The sequence below is a fragment of the Prionailurus viverrinus genome, chromosome F1 (genome assembly GCF_022837055.1).
Source record: "Prionailurus viverrinus isolate Anna chromosome F1, UM_Priviv_1.0, whole genome shotgun sequence".
Lineage (NCBI taxonomy): Eukaryota > Metazoa > Chordata > Mammalia > Carnivora > Felidae > Prionailurus > Prionailurus viverrinus.
In genome coordinates, this window is record NC_062577.1 from 42,112,916 (window position 1) to 42,136,471 (window position 23,556).

Genomic DNA, 23,556 nt, shown 5'->3' on the forward strand with positions numbered 1-23,556 from the left:
TCCCCACTGGCTCAGCCCTGGGGGCAGTGTTACTTCTGCTCATAGATTTACAGGCATCCAGTTCATCATCGGCATCTGCACAGAGCTAGTCAGGAAGGTTTACAAGTTCAAGGGCAGCCTGGGTAGACCAGCAGCCTCTTTCAGAGGAGGAAGGGCCCCTGCACGTGAAGTCTGCCAATCAGCTGCCTTTGTCTTGCTTCCATTTGCTTTTCCCTCCCAACTGAGTTTCCATCCTCCGCCTTTAGTTAAGCTGTCACTGTTGTTCTCCCGCTGCAGCCAGGCACCTGCCAGAGCCTGTTGGCACTGACCCAGAGCCTAGCCCAACAGGCGCTCTATTGCTAAGCTCCTCGTCAGATACGAGGAGGAGGAGGGCCGTCACATGCTTTTTATTCCCCAATCGTGGCTGCTCCCAATGTGAACGTGATGAGGGGAAAAGCTAGGTGAAGTTCATTTGATGCCTGCCCGTGGAATGAAACAGCAGTCAGGCAGATGGTCTTACTCTATCCCTGGATTCTTCTCTCATGTTTCTTCTCAGGTTCTGGATCTCAGAGCTGCTTAAGCAATCGAGGGGATAATGGATGGCCAAGGAATTTGGATCTCTGGGTCCTTTGGGAGGGATGGGGAATATTGTCATAGAGTTACAGAATGCCATTGCTGAAGAGGGCCTTAGGGATTATAATCAGTCCAGGTATTTTCAGACTTTGTCTCTAGCAGAATTCTTTCTTCAAACTAGGCCTCATCCCAGTATATTAGGTAGATAAAAGAGCAAAGCTGGTTTGGCTGAACCAGAGATAGGAGGCTCCCAGTTGTACTATTTGCTGCCCTATTATCCCCTTCTCAGGGGCAGCCTGAGCAGTGGCATAGAACCTTACAGCTGTGGTGTGCAGCTTAAAAACCACTGGCCTGGCCAAATCTGTTCCTTTTACAGCCAAGGAAACAGGTTCAGGGTTGGGGAGTGGCTTTGCCAAGGTTGCTTGACTTCCTGTCCAGTGCTGTTTTTTTTTTGTTTTTTTTTTTTTTTAATATTGCCTCTCTCATACCATTTTTTCCTCCCATTTTTACCCTAGAAAATCAGAATCCTTCACATGATCTGAATTTTCCCAGTAAGACTTATGCTTAGAAATTATTGGTCTTGGAACTCCTGGGTGGCTTAGTCGATTAAGCATCTGCGTCTTGATTTCGGCTCAGGTCATGATCTCACGGTTCATGGGTTTGAGCCCCATGTCTGGCTCTGTGCTACAGTAGGGAGCCTCCTTGGGATTCTCTCTTTCAGTCTCTGTGTGCTCCTCCCCAACTCGTGCTCTCTCTCTCTCTCTCTCTCAAAATAAACTTAGAAAAGAAAAAAGAAATTTTTGGTCTTATAAATATTATTTCTGTTGGGCAGGAGCTTTAGTGCAGAAATCCGAGGCTGCAGCTGAGGCCCGTCTTAGAATGGGCGTTGGTGGGGGTGATAACCGACAGAGTCTGCCCCCCATTCTTTTATTTGCCCCCGAGAGTTCAGAGTTTCCGTAAATGACCTGCTCTTACAACACTTGGGATTTGTGAACCTTGAATGCCGAAATGGCCTGACTTGGTTCATGTGTAGTGACTTGACCACAGTGACCCTCAGGGAGAGGCAGGCAATATTTTTGTTGTTGAATTTTGTTATAATGGTATCCCCAGAGAAACCCTAAAATGGAAGAGGATTCCCTTTAACTCTCAGCTCTTCTCATGTTTACTGAGTAGCCAGCCGTGTGCAGCACATGATTAAATAATCTCATCCTATCCTATCCTTCTGACCACCCTGCAGTCCTCTGAGGCGTGTTTACCATTGGACTGGCAACTAAAACCATAAATCTCACCCAGATCTTGGAAGCCAGAATGCCAGTCTCATCGATAGGGTCATATTTGCCATGGGGGCCACCATCCCCTTCTTCCAAGCCTCGGGACTGTCCACGGTTTGCTCATGTGCCTTCTCCGTCCCACAGCAGTGTTGTGATTTAGGCTACCACGCTAGCCTGAACCGGGCGCTACGCACCTTCCTCTCTGCTGAGCTGAATCTGGAGCAGTCCAAGCACGAGGGTCTGGATGCCATCGAGAATGCCGTAGAAAACCTGGATGCCACCAGTGACAAGCAGCGCCTCATGGAGATGTACAACAATGTCTTCTGCCCACCTATGAAGTTTGAGTTCCAGCCCCACATGGGGGACATGGTGAGGCCTTCATCCCATCACCACACTCCCTTGTGTCCAGATTCACTAGACTAAGGCCACGTTATCCTGGGGCTGGCTTCCTGTCAGGTGGGTGAGGAGCATTCCACTCATTCGGCAAAGAGCTACCGAGCGCCTGCCGGGCTTGACCATGGACGCTGGGGATTAGGGCCCTCGGGGAGCTTCCAGTCTGGTGAGTGGAGAGAGAGTTCAAAATGTGCATAGGGAGGGGCACCCAAAGGGTCCAGCAGGATCCGTGGAGGTGAAAACCAGCAGGTGTGTTCTAAAAACTGACAGTTGAGTATGGTGAGAGGGAAATCGTTGGCAGAAGCTTCCAAATGATGAGTCTGGGAGAAGAGCTGAGATGGTGCCAGATACTAAAGGCTTTCGATGGGGAGGAAGGGCTAAGCAGGGCAATAATGATGTGATCTTGTGTCACTTGGCAGAGATCCGAAGGATCTTACTCTCTTGGCTTTAGAAGATTGCAGTAAAAGGTGTAGTTTTGCTTGGGTATTGAACAAAAAAGAATGAGTACCTACAGACAAGACAGTAGCTAAGATGTCATCCCAGAGGCCTGATGCTGTCTGCCCAGGCAGAAGAACAGAAACATGGGGGCCCTGCTTTGAACTTTTCACCTCCAAGACTAAAACAAGAAGGGCCTCAATAAAGTGAGAAGAACGAGAAACTCTTTGGTTTTCATTACTCTGAATCTTTTGGTTCCACTTGGGGTGGTTGTGCATGCAAATGAGAGTCAACCCCATTCCTGCGGTGGAAACTACCCCTTAAACTCTGGGCTAAAGCAGAAGGAGGATGTATAGGCTTACGTGATAGAAACAAATGGATCTTCAGGCATGTTTGGATTTAGGATTGGGAATTTATCAAGACTCAGGGGCTTTTTTCTCTCTGCTTCACATTTTATACAGATTCTATTCTCAGGTAGACTCTTCTCCCATGAGGGCAAGGTGTCTGTATTTCCAGCCTGCTCCAAGATCCAAATAGATCCAAATCCAGTGGAAAGACTATCTGCTTCCCTTCTAGAAGCCCCCACAAAGTTCCCCATCATTTTGATTGGCTGATGTATTTATCCCTGAGCCAATTATTGTGACTGTGTATCTTCAGGTGACTGACTGGCCTATGCCTACATCACATGCTCCATTCCTGAGTTGGGGAGAGCCCCATCCAAAGTACCTGACCTGAGTTGTGGGGTGGGATATTCCTCCAGAGGAGAGTCAGGCCAAAGTTACCAGAAGAAGGAGGAATGGATCCTAAATGACTAAAAAACAACAATGTCAACAAGGGAATATGGTGTTTCCTTCAGGATTAGTATCCAGATGCTTTTTAGAAAACCCTGCTCCAGAATGACAACTGTTGCAGTGTAACCAGAAGATTCGCTGTCATCAGTAGGCCACAGTGGAGAGGGGGGATATTTCTATCCTGAAGACAAAAATGTGGAGATGATTTCTTTCCTCTCCTTGGGGAAAACCAAACCATGTACAGTTTGTTTCCATTTCTGTGACTTAGGAAATGTCAGTGTCTGAACAGATGGGAAAGTGAGCTGGCAGCGTGTGCAGTCAGAGTGGGGGAAAGGGGTGTCACCAAGCCCGAGGAAGCCCCATTCCTCACCTGCCCTGGCTGCTGGTCCAACCGTCTTCCAGTCCCCTTCTCCAGCTGCCACTGAGATTCCACCCCAAGAATCAGTGGAACTTGGGGACCGGCTGAGTGGAGTGATACATTTCCTGGTGTTGACTGAGTTCCCTTCTGAGCCAAACAGCTTGTCTCCATAAAGGGAGACTCCAAATGCTGGGTGCTCGGGCCCCCTCGTAGCCCTGTCAGTGCCTTAGTTTCATGCTCTGGAGCACAGCTGGAGTGCATTACCTTGCACCCCGGTAGGGGACCTCTGCCAAAGCATGCATCAGCAGCCCTGCTGCTTCTTAAAGGCACAGACGCAGAGGTAGGTTTCCCTCCACGAGTCCTTCTGCTAGGTCTGGGTTACTTTAAAAATCAACCGTCCATTCTTCTGTCTGGGTCCTCTCTTTGTGTGATACAGCTGCTCAGTGGCTGAGCTAGGCAGGGGCCAGGGTCAGTCCTCAATCTTGCAGAGGTTCTGCATTCCAGCCTAGCCTTCAGAGGAGTAGAAAATAAAAAGAGATGAGAAGGCGAGTTTTTCTGGGTCCCCACAGCCAGTCTCTCCCCACCAGTGTGGGCTGTCTGTAGACTGTGGAGGCAATAAGAGGGAGCTGCCTGGAAGTCCTTGAACTAAGGCCAAGGTTCGGGTGGCATTTTGACCGGAAGTCCTGAAACTGGCCAAGGCCTCGCACTGACTGGTGTTCTGGGGCAGTCAGCACATGAGTGGATGCCAAGCACTCTCAGATGTACCGGGAGGAGGTGCTTGGCTCTACTCTTGGTGCCCCCACAGGCCTGTGGGGCTCTGGATGCCTGACCAGTGACATCAGGCAGCCAGAGAGTTTCACTCTTGGCTCTAACCCATCCTGGCCACTGAGCTTTCTCCATTGTGTCTGCTTATCCAAGAGCCAGAGTGAAGTCAGCTCTCTTCAGATCTGAGAGCTGGCTCAGGCCAGCTCCTCAGCTGGGGGAGGAGGTCAAGTCAGTTGGGAGCTTAAAAGCCAATGGAGGAAAAGGTCAGGTCTCAGCCCCCTCCATTTGAAGAGAGGTTTTGTCTTCTAAGCAAGAGAATGGTCTGTGGGCATGTGAATGTGCCCACTCATTGCTGAGGAAGAAGGAGGCCAGTTCTATCCAGATGTCTCTATGCAGACAAGAGGCTAAGGGACACATGGTGGCAAGGTGACAGGAGCTGCCTCCACGTGGGTCCTGCCTCCTAATCTGCCAGCCTTCTGTTCCTCATCTGTCATCCTGGGGACTGTGGGTGACCTCATGCCCGTGCCATTGCCATGCCCCCATCAGGAGACAGTGGCTCAACCATCTTTTCACGCAGGGAAAAGCTTATTGGCAGTCGTTCTTAGGGAAGGGCAGACTCCTTTCCCACACAGATCTGGGGCAAACCTGGGGCAAAAGGATGGAGATCCACCAGATTCTGTGCCCTGTGGGGCCCTCTAGCATAGCCTGGGGACTTGTTCCTGGCTTCACGCTCTCTCTCGTTGAGTCAGACCTCTCATGCATGGCCCAGATTTATAAACACATGCCGGCTGCCAACAGCGGCAAGCTAGCCTCCTGACCCACTTCTCTCCTGCTTTCACTCTGGTGCACGGAGGGGAATGAAGGAGGGGCCGGAGAGGTGGCCACTCGGACTTCTACAGGAAATCCTCCCGCCGGAGCATTGTGCATCTGGAGCTGGGGCTGCCCGAGGTGCTCTTCTCTGGCCTAACGCCGGCTTCCGTGGAGCTGCAGACCCTGCCAAGCGCCAGCCGGGGGATAAGCCCCAGAGAGACCTGATCTTTCCAAACAGGTCCCACTCCTCATTCCCTCCTTGTGCTCTTTGGTCCTGGAGGAGGCCCACACACTTTGCCTTTGGCTTTTGTTTTAACATAGAAACCGTGAGGCTTACGGCTTGAACATGAGTACTTTTATGAACAGTAATGGGACTCTGGAACCGCCAAAAGAACTGTGTCCTCTTCCTGACCTGGTATTGCTTTCTTTTGGCAGGCTTCCCAGCTCTGTGCCCAGCAGCCTGTCCAGAGCGAGCTGGTACAGAGATGCCAGCAACTGCAGTCTCGTCTGTCCACCCTGAAGATTGAGAACGAAGAGGTGAGTTTCCTGCTTAGGAGACTTGGAGCCACCCTCTGAGTTTCCCTGTTGAACCTCTTTCTGCTGCCCATCTGGGAGCAGGTGGAAGGAGCATGCAGAGAATGTCCGGGCTGCCGCAAACATTTCCTAGCCAAATGTAGCCTTGGATTTTCCCCCCTGCTACATCCTGCCCTTGAACTCCAGGAAGTTGCTCTTGCATTGCCAAAGGTTGAGCTCTATTTTGAGCTTTGCAAAATGCTTTTTTTTTCCCCCCTCTACACATTTAATCAAAATGGCACTTGGCAGCTGTGTGAACAATATTGTGTCTCTGAAACCACCCCCTCATGCCTGGCTTTTTCCAGCATTTTCAAACAAACAGAGGCCTTTGACTTTGACACTTAAAACATCTCCATCGTCTTTGAAAAGGGGGACTTTCTTCTGGGCCCAGAGTCCTTGCTTTCAACAGCTAGTTCAAAAGCCTAGCGTGATTCATTATCCAGCTTCTTTCTTCTGTGCTCTCGTGACTTCTTACCTGGCATCTCAGTCAGTCAGGAAGATCAGGAAGGACTGGGGATGGGTCACTTCCTTGGCAAATGGGGAAACAAATTCACTGATTCGTTGAAACAGAACCTGGGGCGTTGTGGGACCAGGCCCGTCTCATATCTTAACTAGCTCTTTACATCATGGGGTTGGTTTGGGTTTGTTTTATTCTCTCCAGTAGCACTTCCATTATAGCCAAGAGCTAATATTAAATTTAAAAAGCAAACAGTCACCAAAAGAGTTGGGTCAAATACACAGCATGAACAGGGGGGGTGGTTTTTAGGTCCTCACCCGAGAGAGGAGCACTGTATGGCCAAGTCCGTGCAATGGCTGTCATTCACTCAGCGCTATCGGGTGGGAAATGGGGCTGCACCTCCCGACGGCAGCCCCTATACCCTCCAGCCGCCCCTCCCACAGCTCCAAACTCCCCCATTACCTGCTCTTCCACAACCTGCCCCTCATGCAGTACGTTGCCCCTTGTCGCGGCAGGTAAAGAAGACAATGGAGGCCACTCTGCAGACCATCCAGGACATTGTGACCGTCGAGGATTTTGATGTGTCTGACTGCTTCCAGTACAGCAACTCTATGGAATCCGTCAAGTCCACGGTCTCAGAAACCTTCATGAGCAAGCCCAGCATCGCTAAAAGGAGAGCCAACCAGCAAGAGACCGAGCAGTTCTATTTCACGGTGAGGGGGTCAATGGCTCTTGAGGATCCCCTGCAGCTCACGGGGGGACTCGGAACCCAGAGTCCCTGTCAGGTGTTGAAAGGGTAGTCTTCGAATATCTTGATTTGCATGTGGGCATATTCAGAGACCATTCCTACACTTAAAGACACAGATATCTACAAGTTGAATGTGTCTAACAGGGACACCTCCCCTCCTCCCCAAGAGAAAGGTGCTCCCAAGTACACCATCAGGAAGATTATTTTTTTAAAGAATTTTTAAAGCAGCTGGTAGGCTTCTGTTGGAAAGTTTCCTTCTCAGCTATAGAGTGTCACAAAAGGAGGACTTCATTTCTTGGTTCTTGGGAACTACATCCAGATATTCTGGCCAGCACATATCTTGTTTTGTTTTGTTTTTTTTAAGCCTATAATCTCTTGTAGGTGGTGCGATGACCTTATTTTATAATTTTTGTTGATGGGAAATTATCTTTCATAATGATGGCTAAAATTCCGAAGGACAGGTCATGTGCAGCATCGTTGGTTTGCAGGGAATTTCAAAACATTGTTATTTTATTATTTGTTATATCTCCCAGTCTTCTTTAAGACAAATAGACCCTATTTCCTTTAAGTAGTGTTAACAGCCCTTTGGAAGGTTGCTGGCTGGTCTTTGGTGCTGCTTTTTAATAATTAAGTTATTTTGAGCTTGCCAAGTAGGATTCATTGCCTGAGCTAAAATTTATTTTCTAATCTTCTGACAACCAAGAAAGGAGAAATTAAATTTGCAGATGTGAGATGAAATATAGCCAGTGAATATGCATACTGATTCTGAATGAGAGGAATTAACTTGTTTTTCAGTCAAGAAACACAGTCTGCATGCAGTAAATTGAATTTTTCCTCCAACTGGAACAATTTGTTTAATTCTTCTTTGAACACTGCCCTTTCTCCATTAAGAACACTAGTGATTTGCTATCTTTTCTAAAAAAAGAAATGTTTTTTTACTTAGTTAAACTAAGAATTCTTTTGATTTTTTTTTTTTAAATCCTGGAAAAGACTGTTGAAAAGGAGTGATTGAACAGTATTGTTCTTTTAAAATAACTTTTTTCTTGTTATATGAAGCAAAGCATGGTTAAGATATAAATATAGAAACAAAAAAGAACAAATAAAAATCATCCATAATCATACTACCTTGAGATGACAGTATTAGGATATATTCCTTTCCTGTTTTTTTCTCTGGACAAGAAACATATATGTGAGTATATATTTATAATTTATTACAAAAAAGGGGATACTGCTGTGCATATTGTTTTACAGTCTGCTTTCATTTAGCAAGTGATTAATATTTTTCTAATTCATTTCATCATAACATTCTTTAAATATATTTATGAGTAAAATACTAAAATCTACATAGGGACATAGTGGAACAATGCTTTGGCTCATTCATTCATTTTTGTAAAATATTTAGCTAATGCTCCATAAATGCTGAATATTTATTATCCCCACAAGCATTATTAACTTCTTCATTAGTCATTATTGGATTACTCTTTGATGATTTATCAAGGGTCTTCAATGTGCCAGACACCATGCTAACTAACATCAGGAAGGCCGAGGATAGGAGGTGAAGAGGGGGATGATAGGATTGGCCGTCTGAAGGAGGAACTTCCGTTTTCATTTCATATGTTTCCAAACAGTTACGATAGATTGATTTCTGCAATCAAAAAAATAAAGTAAGAAATTAGCAACGCATACCTGCACAAATACATGAATGGCAACCAGGATGGATGGAGTTGGGGAAACCTTGCACACAAAGTGACTTTTGTGCTTGATCTCGGGGGATGAGTGAACCGGGCAGGGAGTCAAGAGGAGAATGGCCTTCCTTGAGGAGAGAGAGAGAGAGCAGTCTGTGCAAAGCATAAAGGCATACGAAGCCTGGGCTGGACAGGATGAGAACTTCTTGTCTATCATGACGGCTGTGTTGCCACCCCAAGCTTTCTTATCTCGGGAGGTTGTTGAACACTCTAGAGGCTTTTAATAATAGGATTGTTTAGCTGGTCTATCTGGACTGCTTAGATATAACACTCCTTAATGACCAAATTTCATTACATTGCAGAAGATTTCCATTTTTTTTTTTTTATTAAATAAGGAATTTGGGACATAAACATTTGTATTTGAGCCCTTCAGAATTAGTTTTTGGCTTTCAATGAAGCTATGACGTGTGTATTCAAAGTTGACCTTCAGTAAGAGCAGGGACAACCATAGTCAAACAGGTGGCCTCTCAAACCTTGCCCACCCATTCATCTCTGTCTGAATGCCCTTGATGTCCCCTAGCCCACTTCCCGTCTTTTGTGGCCAGAGCGCTACTTACCAAAATTGTGTGCAATTTCCTTGGCTAACAGAAACACTTTTTGTCTAGGCTTGGGTAATAATGGATTTACAAGAGAGTTCAGCATTTTCGTGACTGGGGCTTGGAATGCATCAAGTAATTCATTTCATGATAACAAGGCTTTTTGGGGGGTGGTGAAATGGACATTTAATAAAGGGGGTGCGTATCAGCGTGGCTGCCTGCGCTTGCCAAACCGTACAAAGCCCGCGGACAGGCGTTTCCTAGTCTCTTGCCTTCACAAACGTTGCCCCTGGTTTTCTCTGGACCCTTGGAAAACATCAGAGGAACGCATTCTAGAAGCTCCCTTCTTTTGGAAAGTCGGGGGGCTGCTATGGGGCCATTCTCAGCTGTCATCAGATTGATCTGCCCAGATGACATCAATTGGAAGTTTGTAGCACGTCCTATAAAGGTCAGCCGTTTGCAGGAGTCCCAAGAAAATAAGCACGGAGTAGAAAAGCTTGAAGTGATTTTTAGAAAACATCTAATGAAAACCTTCTCAGCTGAAAGATTAAAAGAAAGAACCCAAATGCAGAGAAATTGGGTAGCTGTTCCAAGGGACTCAGCAAGGGCTAAAACTAGAACTCTGGTCACCTGGCCTCAGGCCGCTGGCTTTCTTCTCTACTCTCTGCTGAAGAGCTGAGGTGAAGGAAAGGCTCAGAAACATCCCAGCAGCTTTATCCCCTCTTTTGCTCTGAGTGAAGACATGTTTCCTGATCTGCTTGGGTTTGTGTCACTCATCTTTCATAACACACAATCCAGCAACGTCAACTTTTTATCCCATTCCTTTTTTTTACAGGGGTTGTTAAAAAAATTTTTTTTTAATTTAAAATGCAAAGAATTCAAAAGAACATACAGAAAAAGTCAAGCTTCTACCCATCTCTGACCCTCACTTCCTCTCTCCTCTGCCAGTGATTGAAATCAGTTTCTTCTGTGTCCTTCCAGAGGTAGCCTATGCATAGGCAACAACTGACATATCCTTTAATACAATAAAATTACATTAGAAATATCATGAAATCAGGGTGCCTGGGTGGCTCAGTTGGTTAAGCCTCCGACTTCAGCTCAGGTCATGATCTGATGGTTCTTGGGTTTGAGCCCCACATCGGGCTGTCTGCTATCAGCACAAAGCCTGCTTCAGGTCCTCTGTCCCTTCTTCCTACCCCTCCCCTGCTCACTCTCTCTCTCGAAGATAAATAAACATTAAAAATATTTTTTTAAAAAAAGAAATACCATGAAATCAAATAAGGAGAATACAAAAAGAGGTACTATATCACTTGGGGTGCCGTGGCTCAGTTGGTTAAGTGTCCAACTCTTGATATCAGCTCAGGTCATGATCTCATGATCTCATGGTTCGTGGGATTGAGTCCCACGTCTGGGTCTGTGCTGACAGGGAGGAGCCTGCTTGGGATTCTCTCTCTCCCTCTTTTTGCCCCTCCCCCTCATCTCAAAATAAATAAGTAAACATTTTTTAAAAAGGAAGTATACCACTCATACTGTTCTTCACTTTCCTTTTTTCACTTAATTTTTGTTTTTTTGGATATTCTTTTCATATTAGCCCAAAGACATCTGCCTCCTTTTTAATATTTTATGTATTTATTTTTTAGTGCCTATTTATTTTTGAGAGAGAGAGAGAGAGAGAGAGAGAGAGAGAGAGAGAGAGAAAGCACAAGTGGGGAGGTACAGAGAGAGGGGGAGACAGAGAATCCCAAGCAGGCTCCCCGCTGTCAGCACAGAGCCCTTTGCGGGGCTCAAACTCACAAACATGATCTTATGACCTGAGCCAAAACGAAGAGTCAGCCCCTTAACTGACTGAACCACCCAGGCACCCCTGCCTCCTTTTTTAATTGCTACACAGAATTCCATTACATGAATGGATGTACCATCATTTATCTAACCAATTCCCTGCCAATTCTCATGGGTCATGATGCTCTCTGTTTAGCTAAGGACTGTCAAAGCCTATAAGGCTGGCATTTCTCCTAAGTATTTCCTTGTACGGGGGTTGGAGTATGGGGTTTTGGTGTAGGGGATGGAGTAAAGAAGGAGTTAAAGTTCACAGCTGATAAAATGAACAAAGATAGACTGCCTGAATTCTTGGGGACAGAGTTGGTAAGGTAGTAGGAGAGGAGATGCACCTTGGCCATCTAGACCCCTAGATTTGATGTGGTCCAAGATCTTTTTTGATCTTTTTTTTTTAATGTTTATTTATTTACTTTTGAGAGAGAGCACATGAGAGCAGGGAAGGGGCAGAGAGGAGGAGAGAATCCCAAGCAGGCTTCACGCTGTCAGCACAGAGCCTGACATGGGTCTCGATCTCACGACTGTGATCAGGATCTGAACCAATATCAGGAGTCAGACGCTTACTCAACCGAGCCACCCAGGTGCCCCGAAGATCCTTTTTGATCTTGATATTCTTCTGCAGGCACTCAGGAAATGCGTGCTAAGTCGGTACCTACTTAGCCCCTGCCCTGTCAATTAAAGTGGGAGATGTGCTCCCGTTTACAGGTTTGCTGTGTTACATATTCTGTCTGACAGCCGTTTCCTGCTTTAAAAATTGACAAGAGGAGAGAAATGTCAGTGTGCCTGGATGGTGGGGAGGCAGCCACCCCACAATGACATTTGTGTCTCTCTGCATGGGGCTGGGTAGACACAGTTAATTCTTCCCACCCACCCCACTCCTTTGCAGCAGGTGGACACTTCACACATTAAATCCAAGGCATAACAAGGTCCATGAGTTCTATACTGCCATCATATTAAGGGGAAGAGGTATTTTAAGTTAAATTTGAAAAGCATTCTAGTGCCTCTTTCTTTCTTTCTTTTTCCTTTCCTTTTTTTTTTTTAAGGCCAGAAACCCGTTGCCTTATGGATTAGCACAAAGCAAAGAAGTTGAGGGAGGACTGTTTTTAGGTTATATGAGCAGGTGAGTCAGGTACAAGGAATACTGTTGACTGCTGGCTGGTTGGCTGGACCATATGCTAATAATCACGGGCATGCTTGTTTTCCTATTTCATCTTCAAACAACCTTGGGAAAAAATAAATTATTATCCCCATTTTTCAGATGGGGAAACTAAGACACTGGGGGTTAAGTGACTTGCCCAAGGTAAGCAGTAGGACAACAATATCCCAACTAGACTCTTTCATTTTACTACGACAAAAATGTCTGTCCGGGAGGAAGGGCTCAGAAAGAAAAACTGTTACATTAATACTTTTCAGTAAATAAAACTCATCGCTGACCGGTAATAACCAGTTAGGAATTATTAAGAAATAAATTAACGAGACCGTAAAAACTGAATTGAAGGCTCACAGTGGCAAATAAAACCAAACCACCCAAAAGACTGTTTGTCTCCCTTCCTACTTTTTGAAGAAATTCTTAGTTTTTATGATACTGAATGTAAAATTTGGAGGGAGGGTAATGGCTCTGGTCGAACTGTGTATTGGGAACTTGGTTTCATTTTAGTGATCTAGAAGAAAACCCTGCCCTTTCTTTTCTCCTCTATCAATGCAAATCGAAGGTTAGTGACTTTACTTTTGGATATTTGGGGAGGGGAGCAAGGTGCAGGGGAAGGAGTGAAAGAAATTACCTGTGTTGAATTACCTGAAATTACCTGTTGAATGAATTACCTGTGTTGGAACATACTTTAAATAAGGAAAGTGACCCTTATTGTCCAAAGAAGGGATTTTGAGATTACGCATAACAGTTCTTTTCGTGGCCTTCTGGTCTCCAGAAGTCATCAAAAAGCCACTTATGCCTGGGGCACCTGGGTGGTTCAGTCGGTTAAGCATCAGACTCTCGGTTTCAGCTCAGGTCATGATCTCACGGTTTCATGAGTTCGAGCCCCACGTTGGGCTCTGTGCTGATGGTTCAGAGCCTGCTTGGGATTCTCTCTCTTCTCCCTCTCTCTCTGCCCCTCCGCCATTCACGCTGCCTCTGTGTCTCTCTAAATAAATAAATAAACTTAAAAAAAAACAAAAAGGCACTTATGCCTTCCTTGCCTTCAGCTGCCTTGGCTCCTTTCTCTGTGTGTCCGGTCAGCAACTGAAGCCTTCTGCCAGCAAGTACAGATTATTTCTCCCAGCTTCTGTTCCATACAGACGAGTGCTAACTAACGTGGGGGACAGGGAGGTGACAAATAACGTGTCCGTGAACTCTGGGATGACTTTGCCCTGCCATCCCCGGCTTAGCCAGATGGAAAACTTCCAACCGTCATTTCCACCATTAGGGATGCAGGTCAACCTCAACATAGTTTTTGATCCTGTAGGATTTCATGGAACCTGAAGAGGTAATCCATCACATGGCTTTATCAGATTGTTATTTGTTTTAATGGTTCACCAAGTGACAGCCAGAGTTAACTCTCAGACTGTGACATGAGTGAGAAAATGATTTCCAAAATCACAAGTAGAAATAAGAGTGAGAGGAAAGTGCATCCATCTCCTTGAGAATTTTGGCTGTTTTCTGAGCAGTCTGGGCTTGTTTTAAGGGTTACAATTCTTGGGGAATTTTTCCTCATTAGGAAACCTTGAGAGTCTCCTGGGATAACCTTCCAAAGAGGGGCCTTTGAGGGTTCAGATGTTAGCATTGGCTGTTTCCTGAAGGTTCTTCACCTCTGGGCCCTGCAGTCCTGTTCCCAGCCTCACAGTTAGGCGCTGCCTGGGGATTAGGCTATCACCCGGGGAAGACTGACAGCAGGTGAGCTGACAGCTGGAACAGATGGAAAGGGGAAGGTGACAAGGGAGCCTATTCTTGTGCACATGTTCTCGTGCAAAGGCACAAAGGGGCTGAGGAACCAGGTCATGGGTGAAGCAACAGAAATGATTTGGCATAGGGTTTGTTTTTGTTTGTTTTATACTTCATTTAGAGAGGAGGGGCACACTTGGGGGCTTGGATTGTGACCTCTGAGGAAGGTTCTAGCAGAGGAGAGTGAGGCTCTTCATTTCTTTACTCCTTCTTCAAGCATTTATTGGCGTCTATTATCTACTGGGTGTGGTAGTAAGCATCAGGGATTGCAAAGAATAATGACGTTGATCCTAGGGAACGGGCAGTCTGGAGAGAAAGACCCCTGAGTGAGAAGCCCTCTGGACCAGGGCTGTGTGAGATTCGCAAAGGCACATGCAGGGGCATCCCGGTGAGCATCCCCGGTGAGGATGTGCCTCCCAGAGAAACCAGGGTTTTATTCTTTGTTTCTACATGAGAAAGAGAGAGAGAAGAAATCGACACTCTTGGTGAAAAGTTTACACTGTACAGAGAGGTACAGAGTAAAAGTAACTCACATTTTTTTCACGTTTTTTTTTTCTGCTTTCATCCTAAGTGGTAATAGCCCTAAAATGAGAGGCTTGATGTAGAATTATACTTTTCGTTTAATACCTTGAAAGGACAGAAGTATTATGATTTAAAATGTGTTATCTGTTACCCCCTCCGCTGTGTCATGTATCACCAGTGAGTCGCTCAGGGATCATACTCAGGGAAACACTGCCATCTCTCCTCTGAGTGTAGACAGGGGCAGATGACCCCTGACCCTGCAGATGAGCCATGGCAGCAGGAGACAACCGAGCCCAACGGTGGGCCCCGTGCGCGGCTGCAGGGTAAAGTAGAAAGATGCCGCGTTAAGACTCCGAAGGCCTGGCACTACCACTTCCTGGCTGGCCGTGACCTGCAGTTCAACGCCCGCCTCCCGCGATCAGCTTATCGGTAACAAGCGAACAACGATGTCCTCCCCAGTGTGCTCTGCAGAGTTCCTGTGCAAGGCAAGGGAGAGAGTGTGTGCTAACGGGCTCCGAAAACCCTTGAATTGCTCCACACGTATAAAGAATTAATACCGCGAAGTTTTGTTGGGCTTCCCCTTCCGCTGAGCGCCCTAATGCCCGGAGCGTGCGCCACCGTGATGGTTGAGCACACACGCCGAATCGTCGCACCACGTGTGTCTGGATACTGGCTCCACCCCTCACTCCCAGTTTGACTTTGAGCAACCTGTTTAATCTCTCCAAATCTTGGTGCCCTCATCCGTAAAATGGGGACGGTGATAATCATAGCTCATAGGGTTGTTTGGAAGCTCTGATGAATTGTCCAGGGAAATAGAGTCGCTCCCCGAGCAGACGAGGGTGGAGAGAGGTCAGATCAGAAACTCCAGCACAGCAATTGCATTTTGACGGTTAGAGCAGACGGAAGCGCATTTCCAGAACCTCCTGTTGTGTTTGGAAGTGCCGGTATGTGTATATATGGGTGGGGGGTGGTATAGCCCCTCTCCCTGAAAGCTCAGAAACCTCAAGCTCTCCACAAAGACTCCCTGCAGAATAGAGGAGGAAGCTGATTAAGGGACGGCGGAGACAAAGATGCTCTGCTTGCTGGCTTGCAGCTCAGGCAGGGGCTGAGCCTGCCCTTGGCATTGCTCCTGATGTGTTGGAATGCACCCTGGGAGGGGCCAGGGTGGGGCTGGACGTCCATGCAGATGACAAGTGGCAGGTGTGTGTCCTCACACCAAGAGGATCTGGGCTCAGTGAGTCTATCCACCCCACCCCCAACCCCCTGTTCTTCTTCAATGGAACTGAGATGGCTGAGGGGCTCTAAGAGCCAGTTTCTTACACTAGCCAATGTGGGGCTGGTTCCCGGGAGAACACAAACCGGGATACTCGTCCGCTGTGGAAATCAGCAGCTGTCCAGATGCTCAGGGCCTTAAAGAGATAAAAAAGGAACCTAGTAGAAACTGGGTCAGAAACCAAATGCCCTCCTATAAAAAGGGAATTGTACAGCTGAGCATCTGGGTTGTTGTTGTTGTTGTTGTTGTTTTTTCTCTTCAGGAGTCTGATTGCTTTTCTCCTCCTCCCTTATAGAAAATGAAGGAGTACCTGGAGGGCAGGAACCTCATCACCAAGCTCCAAGCCAAGCACGACCTTCTCCAGAAAACCCTGGGAGAAAGTGAGTATGGGAATTCTGCTGGAGGTTTGGCAATGGGCAGGGGAAGGCCCAGTCCTGAGCCTCCCCCACTAAGCCCTGTGGGCCTGATCTTGTTATACGAATGCATTTCTTTTCCTAGCCTGTTTGATGTGAAGCACACAGCCCCAGTGACTGCTTGAGTAATGGGAGACGGCCAGTGCTTAATGAAGCACTAATGTGCATCATCTATTTGTTTAAATGGAGCGTGCCTGCTCTCCACCCTGTCCGCCTTCTCTGCCACGGCTGGGGGAAAGGGCTGATGGGTTACTTGCTCTCCAGACGCTTTGTTAAAACTCTCAGCTCCTCTGTAGCAGGACTGAGGCTGCGGCAGGAAGGCAGGGACAGTAGGATGAGAACGCATCTGCTCCAAGGAGAGGAGAGGCTGCTCAAAGGCAGGAGGGACCCACAGTCTGCCGCTTTCTGTAGCGTCCGGTTAGGGCATCGGTTTCCTTCTGCTTTGGAGGGTCCTGGTGCGAAGGGGCAGCCCTCTCTGCCTCAGCCACGCAGAGGCCATGGTACTGAATGGCCTGTCCCGTCCACGAATCAAGGATGATTTTAACCAGACCCTGGAAAGTAGCAAAGCAGAGAACTGGACTGGCACTCTGGACTTTCTCTCCTCAGCTGTCAAACAGAAGGCGAAGGTTGAAAGAGAAGCTTCCCTGGGGTTTTGGGCACCCTGCCCGGGTCCTGCCTAGCTCTCAGCATCCTGTGATTCATGGGATTCCCAGGTTGGGGATGCCTCTGAATACCCGGCCCCTCCTCCCCGCCCTGCACATCTCGTCACTTAAAATGGGACCAGGAAGCTACAGGCAGTATGTGGTAACACCAGCGAAAGGCGAAATTGCACAAGGGTCTAACATTTTAAAACAAATTCTTGAGTGCTCTTCAGACAAATTGCAGAGTGTAGAAAAGCATATGGCGCTCATTGGCTCATCAGCCTCAGGAATCAGAGCTACACTTTTCATACCAGAGCCTCCCACCCATCATTCTGGCCTTGTCCTCCTCCTGCACTGGACGGTTCCCCCAGGTGATGAATTCTTTTTATCTCTGATATCTTTGATCTTGTGATTGTAAAGGCATTTTCTTTTATGTAAAGAATGCCTGTTAGGTAACTTCTGTTCTCTTTCCTCCCCGCCACCCAAGGGACTCAGGCTAAAACAGGTTTGGGCACTGAGATCTCGGCTTCACTTATAGAAAATCATTACTTTGGGGTTATCAGATTGCTTCGTAGAGAATCAGAGGAAAGAAAGCCCAGAACTATTTGAAGTGAGTTAGAACCACGATTTCTTTTTTGTTAAAATAATCCAAGCTAGCCCATAAATGAGATAGGGAGCAGGACCTTGGGAATGTGTGTGTGTGAGAAAGAGAGAGTGTGTGTGAATGGGTTTGCACACACACACACACACACAAACACACACGCCAGATTTGCTACTGTGGAGGGGCAAAGGTTGGTGACCATTCGTTAGCGCTGCAAATTGCCTCCATCTAAAGATGACAAGTTCTAGCAATAAGGAAACAGTAGCTGCAGACCTTCCTGTGTGCAAGTCTTCATGTCCCTGCCTTCTGAATGTATTTGTCACCATAATGCAAGAGCCCTTGTTCTTGCCACAGAGGGATAATTGATGTGTATGAATATTCCAGAATGGAAATGGGACAGATGTTGAAAATAATGGCTCAGAATAATATTTTTGCAGATGAAAGCTGAGCCTTTAGTAATGAGAGGCTGTTGGGGGTGGGGGAGGATGTTGCTCAGGATGAGCGAAGTGTAATCAACAATTAGCAACCTTTAAAGGCAAGAGAAAGCCTTGCCCTCCCCCAGTCCTTGGAGCTGTTTTTCCAGGAGCATGGATGACGATCTCCCCCAGCTCAGCACCTGCTTGGGGCATCCATGGTTCAGCGAGCGTACGTCTAATACAGACCATGCTTGGTTAACTGTGGGTCCAAAGAAGGCAAATAGATTACATCATGGCCCATGTGCCTAGGCACATGTATTTTTTAAAAATAGAAGAATTCTTCTCATGAACTTTAAGATATTCATTTTTTAAAGCTGGCTGTGACCCATTACACTTGAAATTAGGGCCTGCTCTTGGATTGAGAACCACAGTTTGACAGCAATTAAATCTCATTTCCCCTTGCCACCCCAGCCCAACCTAAGAGAATTTCATACGAATCTAAACCTAGAACGTCTTTATCTTCTCCCTCTTCCCCCCAAACAATTCTTCCTTCCTTCTTCCCTTGCCGCCCTCACCGTGTGTGTGTGTGTGTGTGTGTGTGTGTGTGTGTGTGCGCACGCATGCGCGTGCTCCTTACTCAGGAGCAAGCAAGCCCCTCCCTTCCTCCTCCCACACACACCCACACACTCAGAAGAGAAGCTAGATTTCACCTCTGGGAAGGCTTCTAGTAATCTGTTCTTTAAAATATGATCCGCCTTGCTATTGTTCCCCTACAGCCACCCCTGTTCTCCCTTTGGGAAGCAGGGTTGGCACCCCTAGGCTTTAGGGACATACCAGCAGCACCGGGAACAAGCATTAGAAACAGCACTTGCCCAGGAAGAGGCTCTGGGCGTTTCTCTTCTTTTTTTGCCCAGAAGGCCAGTCGTGATGCTCAGTGATGCTGGCAGCTCTCAGGGAAGACGGGCAGAGCATTTCAGGTGACTGCTGGCAGCAGGTCTTCCACTCTGGCCCTTTCTGCTTCAACATGAGCTTTTTGCCTTTGTCTTTCCAACAGGTCAGCGGACAGACTGCAGTCTGGCCAGGTAGGTGTGGCCCGGGGCAACCCTGGGAAAGGATAAAGAGAGGCCCGTGGGGTAGAGCCATCCCCGCCCAGCCCGGGAAAGAGGGGAAAGAGCCCGGGAGTTCAAGTGCAAAGGCTTCGGATGACTCTGCAAAGGAGGGGACTAGGGCGGGGATTGCTTCCTTCCCTTCGCCTTGCTGACCCCATCTGGCCTCAAGTGGAAATGGGGTCTGTGGTGACTCGGGGAGAGAGCTGAGAGGAACGGAATAAAGGAGTTCTCATTCGCTGAAGTACTTCCCGAGACTCCCCAAAGCCACTGCTTTTGCGAGGAAAAGAAGTGTTCGACTCTGGAGGGTCCTGGTAACCTAACCTTAGCTGCTAGACTTCAGCATGTGGTTTGGGGGAAGTCTCTGACCCAGAGAAGGAAGATCAGAAGATAGCATTTGATCTGAGATCGTATGCATGGAAAAGATGACAGCCCCTAATTAGTGACTGTTGCTGGATAATGAAATACTACATCGCACTGGCTTGCCAAGCAGCATTGGTAGAAATCCTTGCCTGTTGTACAAGTATGCAACCCTCCCAATCTGTCCCCACCTTCCCCTCCCTCCCCGACCCCAGCCAAATATTTTCCCTCCCAGTCATGTAGCTGCTATGAGAAAACTCGTGAGCTGGCGGAGAGCAAGGCGTTCAGCCAGCCAGCTGTTCTCAGATGCCTAAAAATGTGCTGATTTAACCAGGGAAAGAGCTTTAATGGGCTGGACTCCTTAGAGACCCTGGGTTAGCCCATTATATCAACCACTTGTATCTGCCAACACACACACAATAATCATGAGGCCATTTACAATTACAGGCTCATTATTTAGAAATAGCTTCATTTGGCTTTCATCGTTTTGTCATTGTGGATTACAGTAAAGATCTCATTAGTACACCAGTCTTGTTGACTGGAGGGAACCAGGATCATGGAATTTCATAGGATATATCTTCTTGGTGATAGAGTCTTCATGTAAGTTCACCTGAAGTCCCGTATCTGTGGAAAACTGTATGGGAGTGGGAAAAAAAAAAAAAAAAAAAAAAAAAAGCTGAGTTGAATTCCCTTAGGCTGTGTGACCTTGGGCTGCTCTCTTCTCCCCTTCGAAGTCCAGTTCCCTCATCTATAAGACAAGAAAGAATGTTCCACTAAACCCAAGGAGCTCTATGATTCCAAAGACTCCACAGCTCTAGAGCGGCCTGGTGGAAGGGGGAGAGGGAGCCCAGCAGCCAGGCTCTGGGCCTTACTTACCTTCACTAAAGGCAGGGCAGCGCTGTTCTCCATGCTTGGGGGATTGTGTCTGAGTCCGATTCCCTGGGATAAGAGTTTGAAAGGCATCCACCTGAAGGATCGCCAAGGTTCCTTCCAGTCTGGCTGCTCTATCCTTTAAACTCCAGGAAAATTGCTCCTTAAGGATTTCCAAAAGAACGAAAACTGTGACTTCCTTTGGTGTTTACTAGTGTCTCCTTGCAGACAAAGAGATAATCTTATTGTCTAACCCAAGTATATTTTAGTCCCTCCTATTCTAGTTTTGAATGGTGGAAGAGAGTAAGTGCAGAGATCTCCAGGGTTCTGGGACTGCGACTGAGCTGAACAATGTGACTTGCTTCACTAATTCCATTTTCCTTTTTTTCTCCCCGTTGCTCGTTCGGTCCTGTCTGATTTGGCGGGGTCAACCACAGGCGTAGCTCAACTGTGAGGAAGCAGGTAAGGGCCCAGCAAGAGCCAGGCTGGTCGGGTGAGAAGATGGTTATGTTCCATAGACATTTATGGAAGCCTACTGTGGGCAGGGCAGACACTTTCCTGACTTCCTGCCTGCGTTTGGAATGTACCATTCAGTCACAGTACGTTTACCATTATGGCAAACTTCATTGACTTTGCTTGTTTAACTGCAGCGGCCGTGGCCTTTCTGACTTGTTCCTCCCCTCTCTAGTCGTGCACCCTCCTCCTTGCTAGAGATGTGGTTGGACTGTGGCAGATCGTGCCAGAACTGCCCGCGGTGTCACTGCTCTAGGAAACCGCGGAAGAGGCCTCGCGCCTTGTACATAAGTTCCACATGGGAGCAGCTCGCGGCAGCTAATCACCTCGAGTGGACACTCTGGCTTTAAGTGTGCGGATTTTTGTTTGTCTTTTTCTGGTGGTGTGGTCATCCTAGATGTATTTCTTAGACATGCTAAAAATGCAAAGATGAGTCTGATCTGAAGACGATCGGGAAATTGATGTTGAACCCCATGCTGGTTTGCATGATTTTCAGTGTTGTATTCAAATCTGACGCTGGGCAGACAGCTCTCATTACCCATATCAGGGCAGGCTCTTTGGAAGGCAGGGACTGGGTAATGCACATCAGTGGATAATCTAAACAGCACTGTGTTTGTGTGTGTAAAAAAAAAAAAAAAAAATTAATTGAAGTAGTTTTTGCAGTAGCAAATTTGGCTTCCTAATTATATTTTATGGCGAGTTGCTAAAATGATTTTGTGTCCCCTAAGCTCATACCAGCTATGTGGCAGGCAGTTAACAGGGAGGAGGTGGAGAGAGCTCCGAATGTCTTTTTGTCTACTCAGGGGAACACTGATCCAGGCTTTAAAAAATCATTTTGGGTAATTCACAGCGGCTGTAGCCACAGGGAGATAATCGAATGTAGAGGGCACGTGGCTTCTGTTGTGGCAGCGGCCCTGACACGGTCTTCAGCCCGTCCGGCTGCTTCAGCTAACCGGGCAGTCCAGGGACACTCGGCTGACATGGCTCTCGCTTGTCTTAGCTTTGCCGTCACTATTTCTTTTTCCCCTTCTCTGCTTTGGATCTCATTATAATGAGACCACCATCACATATAATTATACATGTTTTAATTTATAAAAATTTCATCGCATCTGTCCTTCCTCTGGTTCCTCTATTTCTTTCTTCTGCCCTTTCTCCCATAATTTCATTTAAACCCAGAGAAGCATGGAGTGCCTCCCAGGGATGATCTATTGCATGTAAAAATTAATAGGTGGGTATCTTAAGAGGGAGCCGGCTTTTTTTCCCTTCAACACTAAGAACAGGGTTGAACTGAACATTTGTTCCTTTCAGTTCCTGGGCTGAAACCAGGCCTCCTGCATCTAGACGGAGCATAGGTGCAAGAGCCTCCCAGGCTCCACTCTGGCCACCGGAGTGCCAGAGACCGCAGTTTGGCAGGCAGTAGGCGGCCCTGGTCGAGCTCACCGTCAGAGGGGAGCAGCGCCCATCTGGTCTGCATCCTGCTGCGTCTAAGCAGTTGCAGGCAAAGCGCGTTGCCTGCTCCTAGATTTGCGTAAGAGCCCGGGATGCACCCAAAAACCCCAATCAAATAAAGACCTTGTTTTCCTTCTGCTGCCCCAGTTTCTCTCCAGCAGCTCAGATCTAATGGTGGATCAGTGAAGAGTTTTTCCTACGATGGGCAGGCAGGGAAATAGTAATTGGGAAGATGAGTAGCCTTGTGTAAGGAAATAAATAATTGGTTGTTTATGGCAAGTCAGCCAAACAAGAGGAAGAATCTGGTAGCTTTTGTTTTTGAGGATCCCTAATGGGTTCCAGTCATTTTTGACCCTAGCAAAGCCTAGGTTCAAACCATCCCAGCCTTTTCTGCCTCAACCGCCACTTCTAAGCTTTGTCTGCTACCCTCAAGCCCAGCATTTCTCTTTCCCATCGATTCTGACTCTTCTTTGCTTGTCCATCTTTCCCCTTGCCTCTAAATGTAGGCATGGTCCCAAGGGTTGGTCCTGTTTTGACTTCTTTTTGTATTCTTTCCCTTGTTGGCTTTGTTCCCTTGGACGAACCTTTCTCTCCTTCCCCGAGTGTCCATTGTTCTGAGTCTTTGAATCTAATCTCGAACTGATTGGCTGGGTATCCACTTGAGAGTTGAGATGGCGCCTCCTCCCTACCATGGTCTAACTTCTAGCACATTCCCCAACTTGTCTACTTCCCGTGATGGGGGGGCCTCCATTCTTCACAGTCCTGAAACCCCAAATATTATCTTTGATGCCTCTTTCTTTCCCATCACCCACATCTACTCAGTTGTGTCGACTTGTATTTTCTCCCTTGGTAAGAACGGAAATCTAACAATGTAACAGATCAGTACTCAGCAAAAATCCGAACTCTCTCGCTCATGAGAAATTATGCCAGACAATGGCATGTTTAGGCGCTCTCTGGCCACCTTCCTGATTGTTTTCTCCTGCTGATCCTGGAACCCCTGCTTACCCATCTTTTCCAAATTGTGCCTGTTACCTTTCTCCTTCCACCTTTGGTTTAAAGATCCCTAATCTGATTGAATAGAGATTTGGCCCAATTGTCTTTAAAGGCCCCTTCCCACCCTAGGATTATGCCACCAAAAATATTGTGAACTAAAGAATTAAATGGACATCGATTCTAACATTGCAGGAGGG

At 47.1% G+C, this 23,556-nt stretch overlaps 1 protein-coding gene across 8 annotated transcripts in view; it reads left to right on the forward strand.

The window, feature by feature from the left end:
• Positions 1 to 23,556, forward strand: part of SRGAP2 (SLIT-ROBO Rho GTPase activating protein 2) — a 234,583-nt gene that overhangs the window by 170,749 nt on the left and 40,278 nt on the right. For 6 of the 8 annotated variants that reach the window (XM_047839711.1, XM_047839713.1, XM_047839715.1 and 3 more), the window contains exons 8-13: positions 1,968 to 2,192; positions 5,811 to 5,912; positions 6,921 to 7,118; positions 16,293 to 16,377; positions 19,123 to 19,150; positions 20,842 to 20,866. In XM_047839711.1, coding sequence (XP_047695667.1) covers positions 1,968 to 2,192; positions 5,811 to 5,912; positions 6,921 to 7,118; positions 16,293 to 16,377; positions 19,123 to 19,150; positions 20,842 to 20,866 — 663 coding nt within the window. The remainder of the gene's footprint in view (positions 1 to 1,967; positions 2,193 to 5,810; positions 5,913 to 6,920; positions 7,119 to 16,292; positions 16,378 to 19,122; positions 19,151 to 20,841; positions 20,867 to 23,556) is intronic. The other 2 variants (XM_047839712.1, XM_047839714.1) reach the window with 1 other exon arrangement.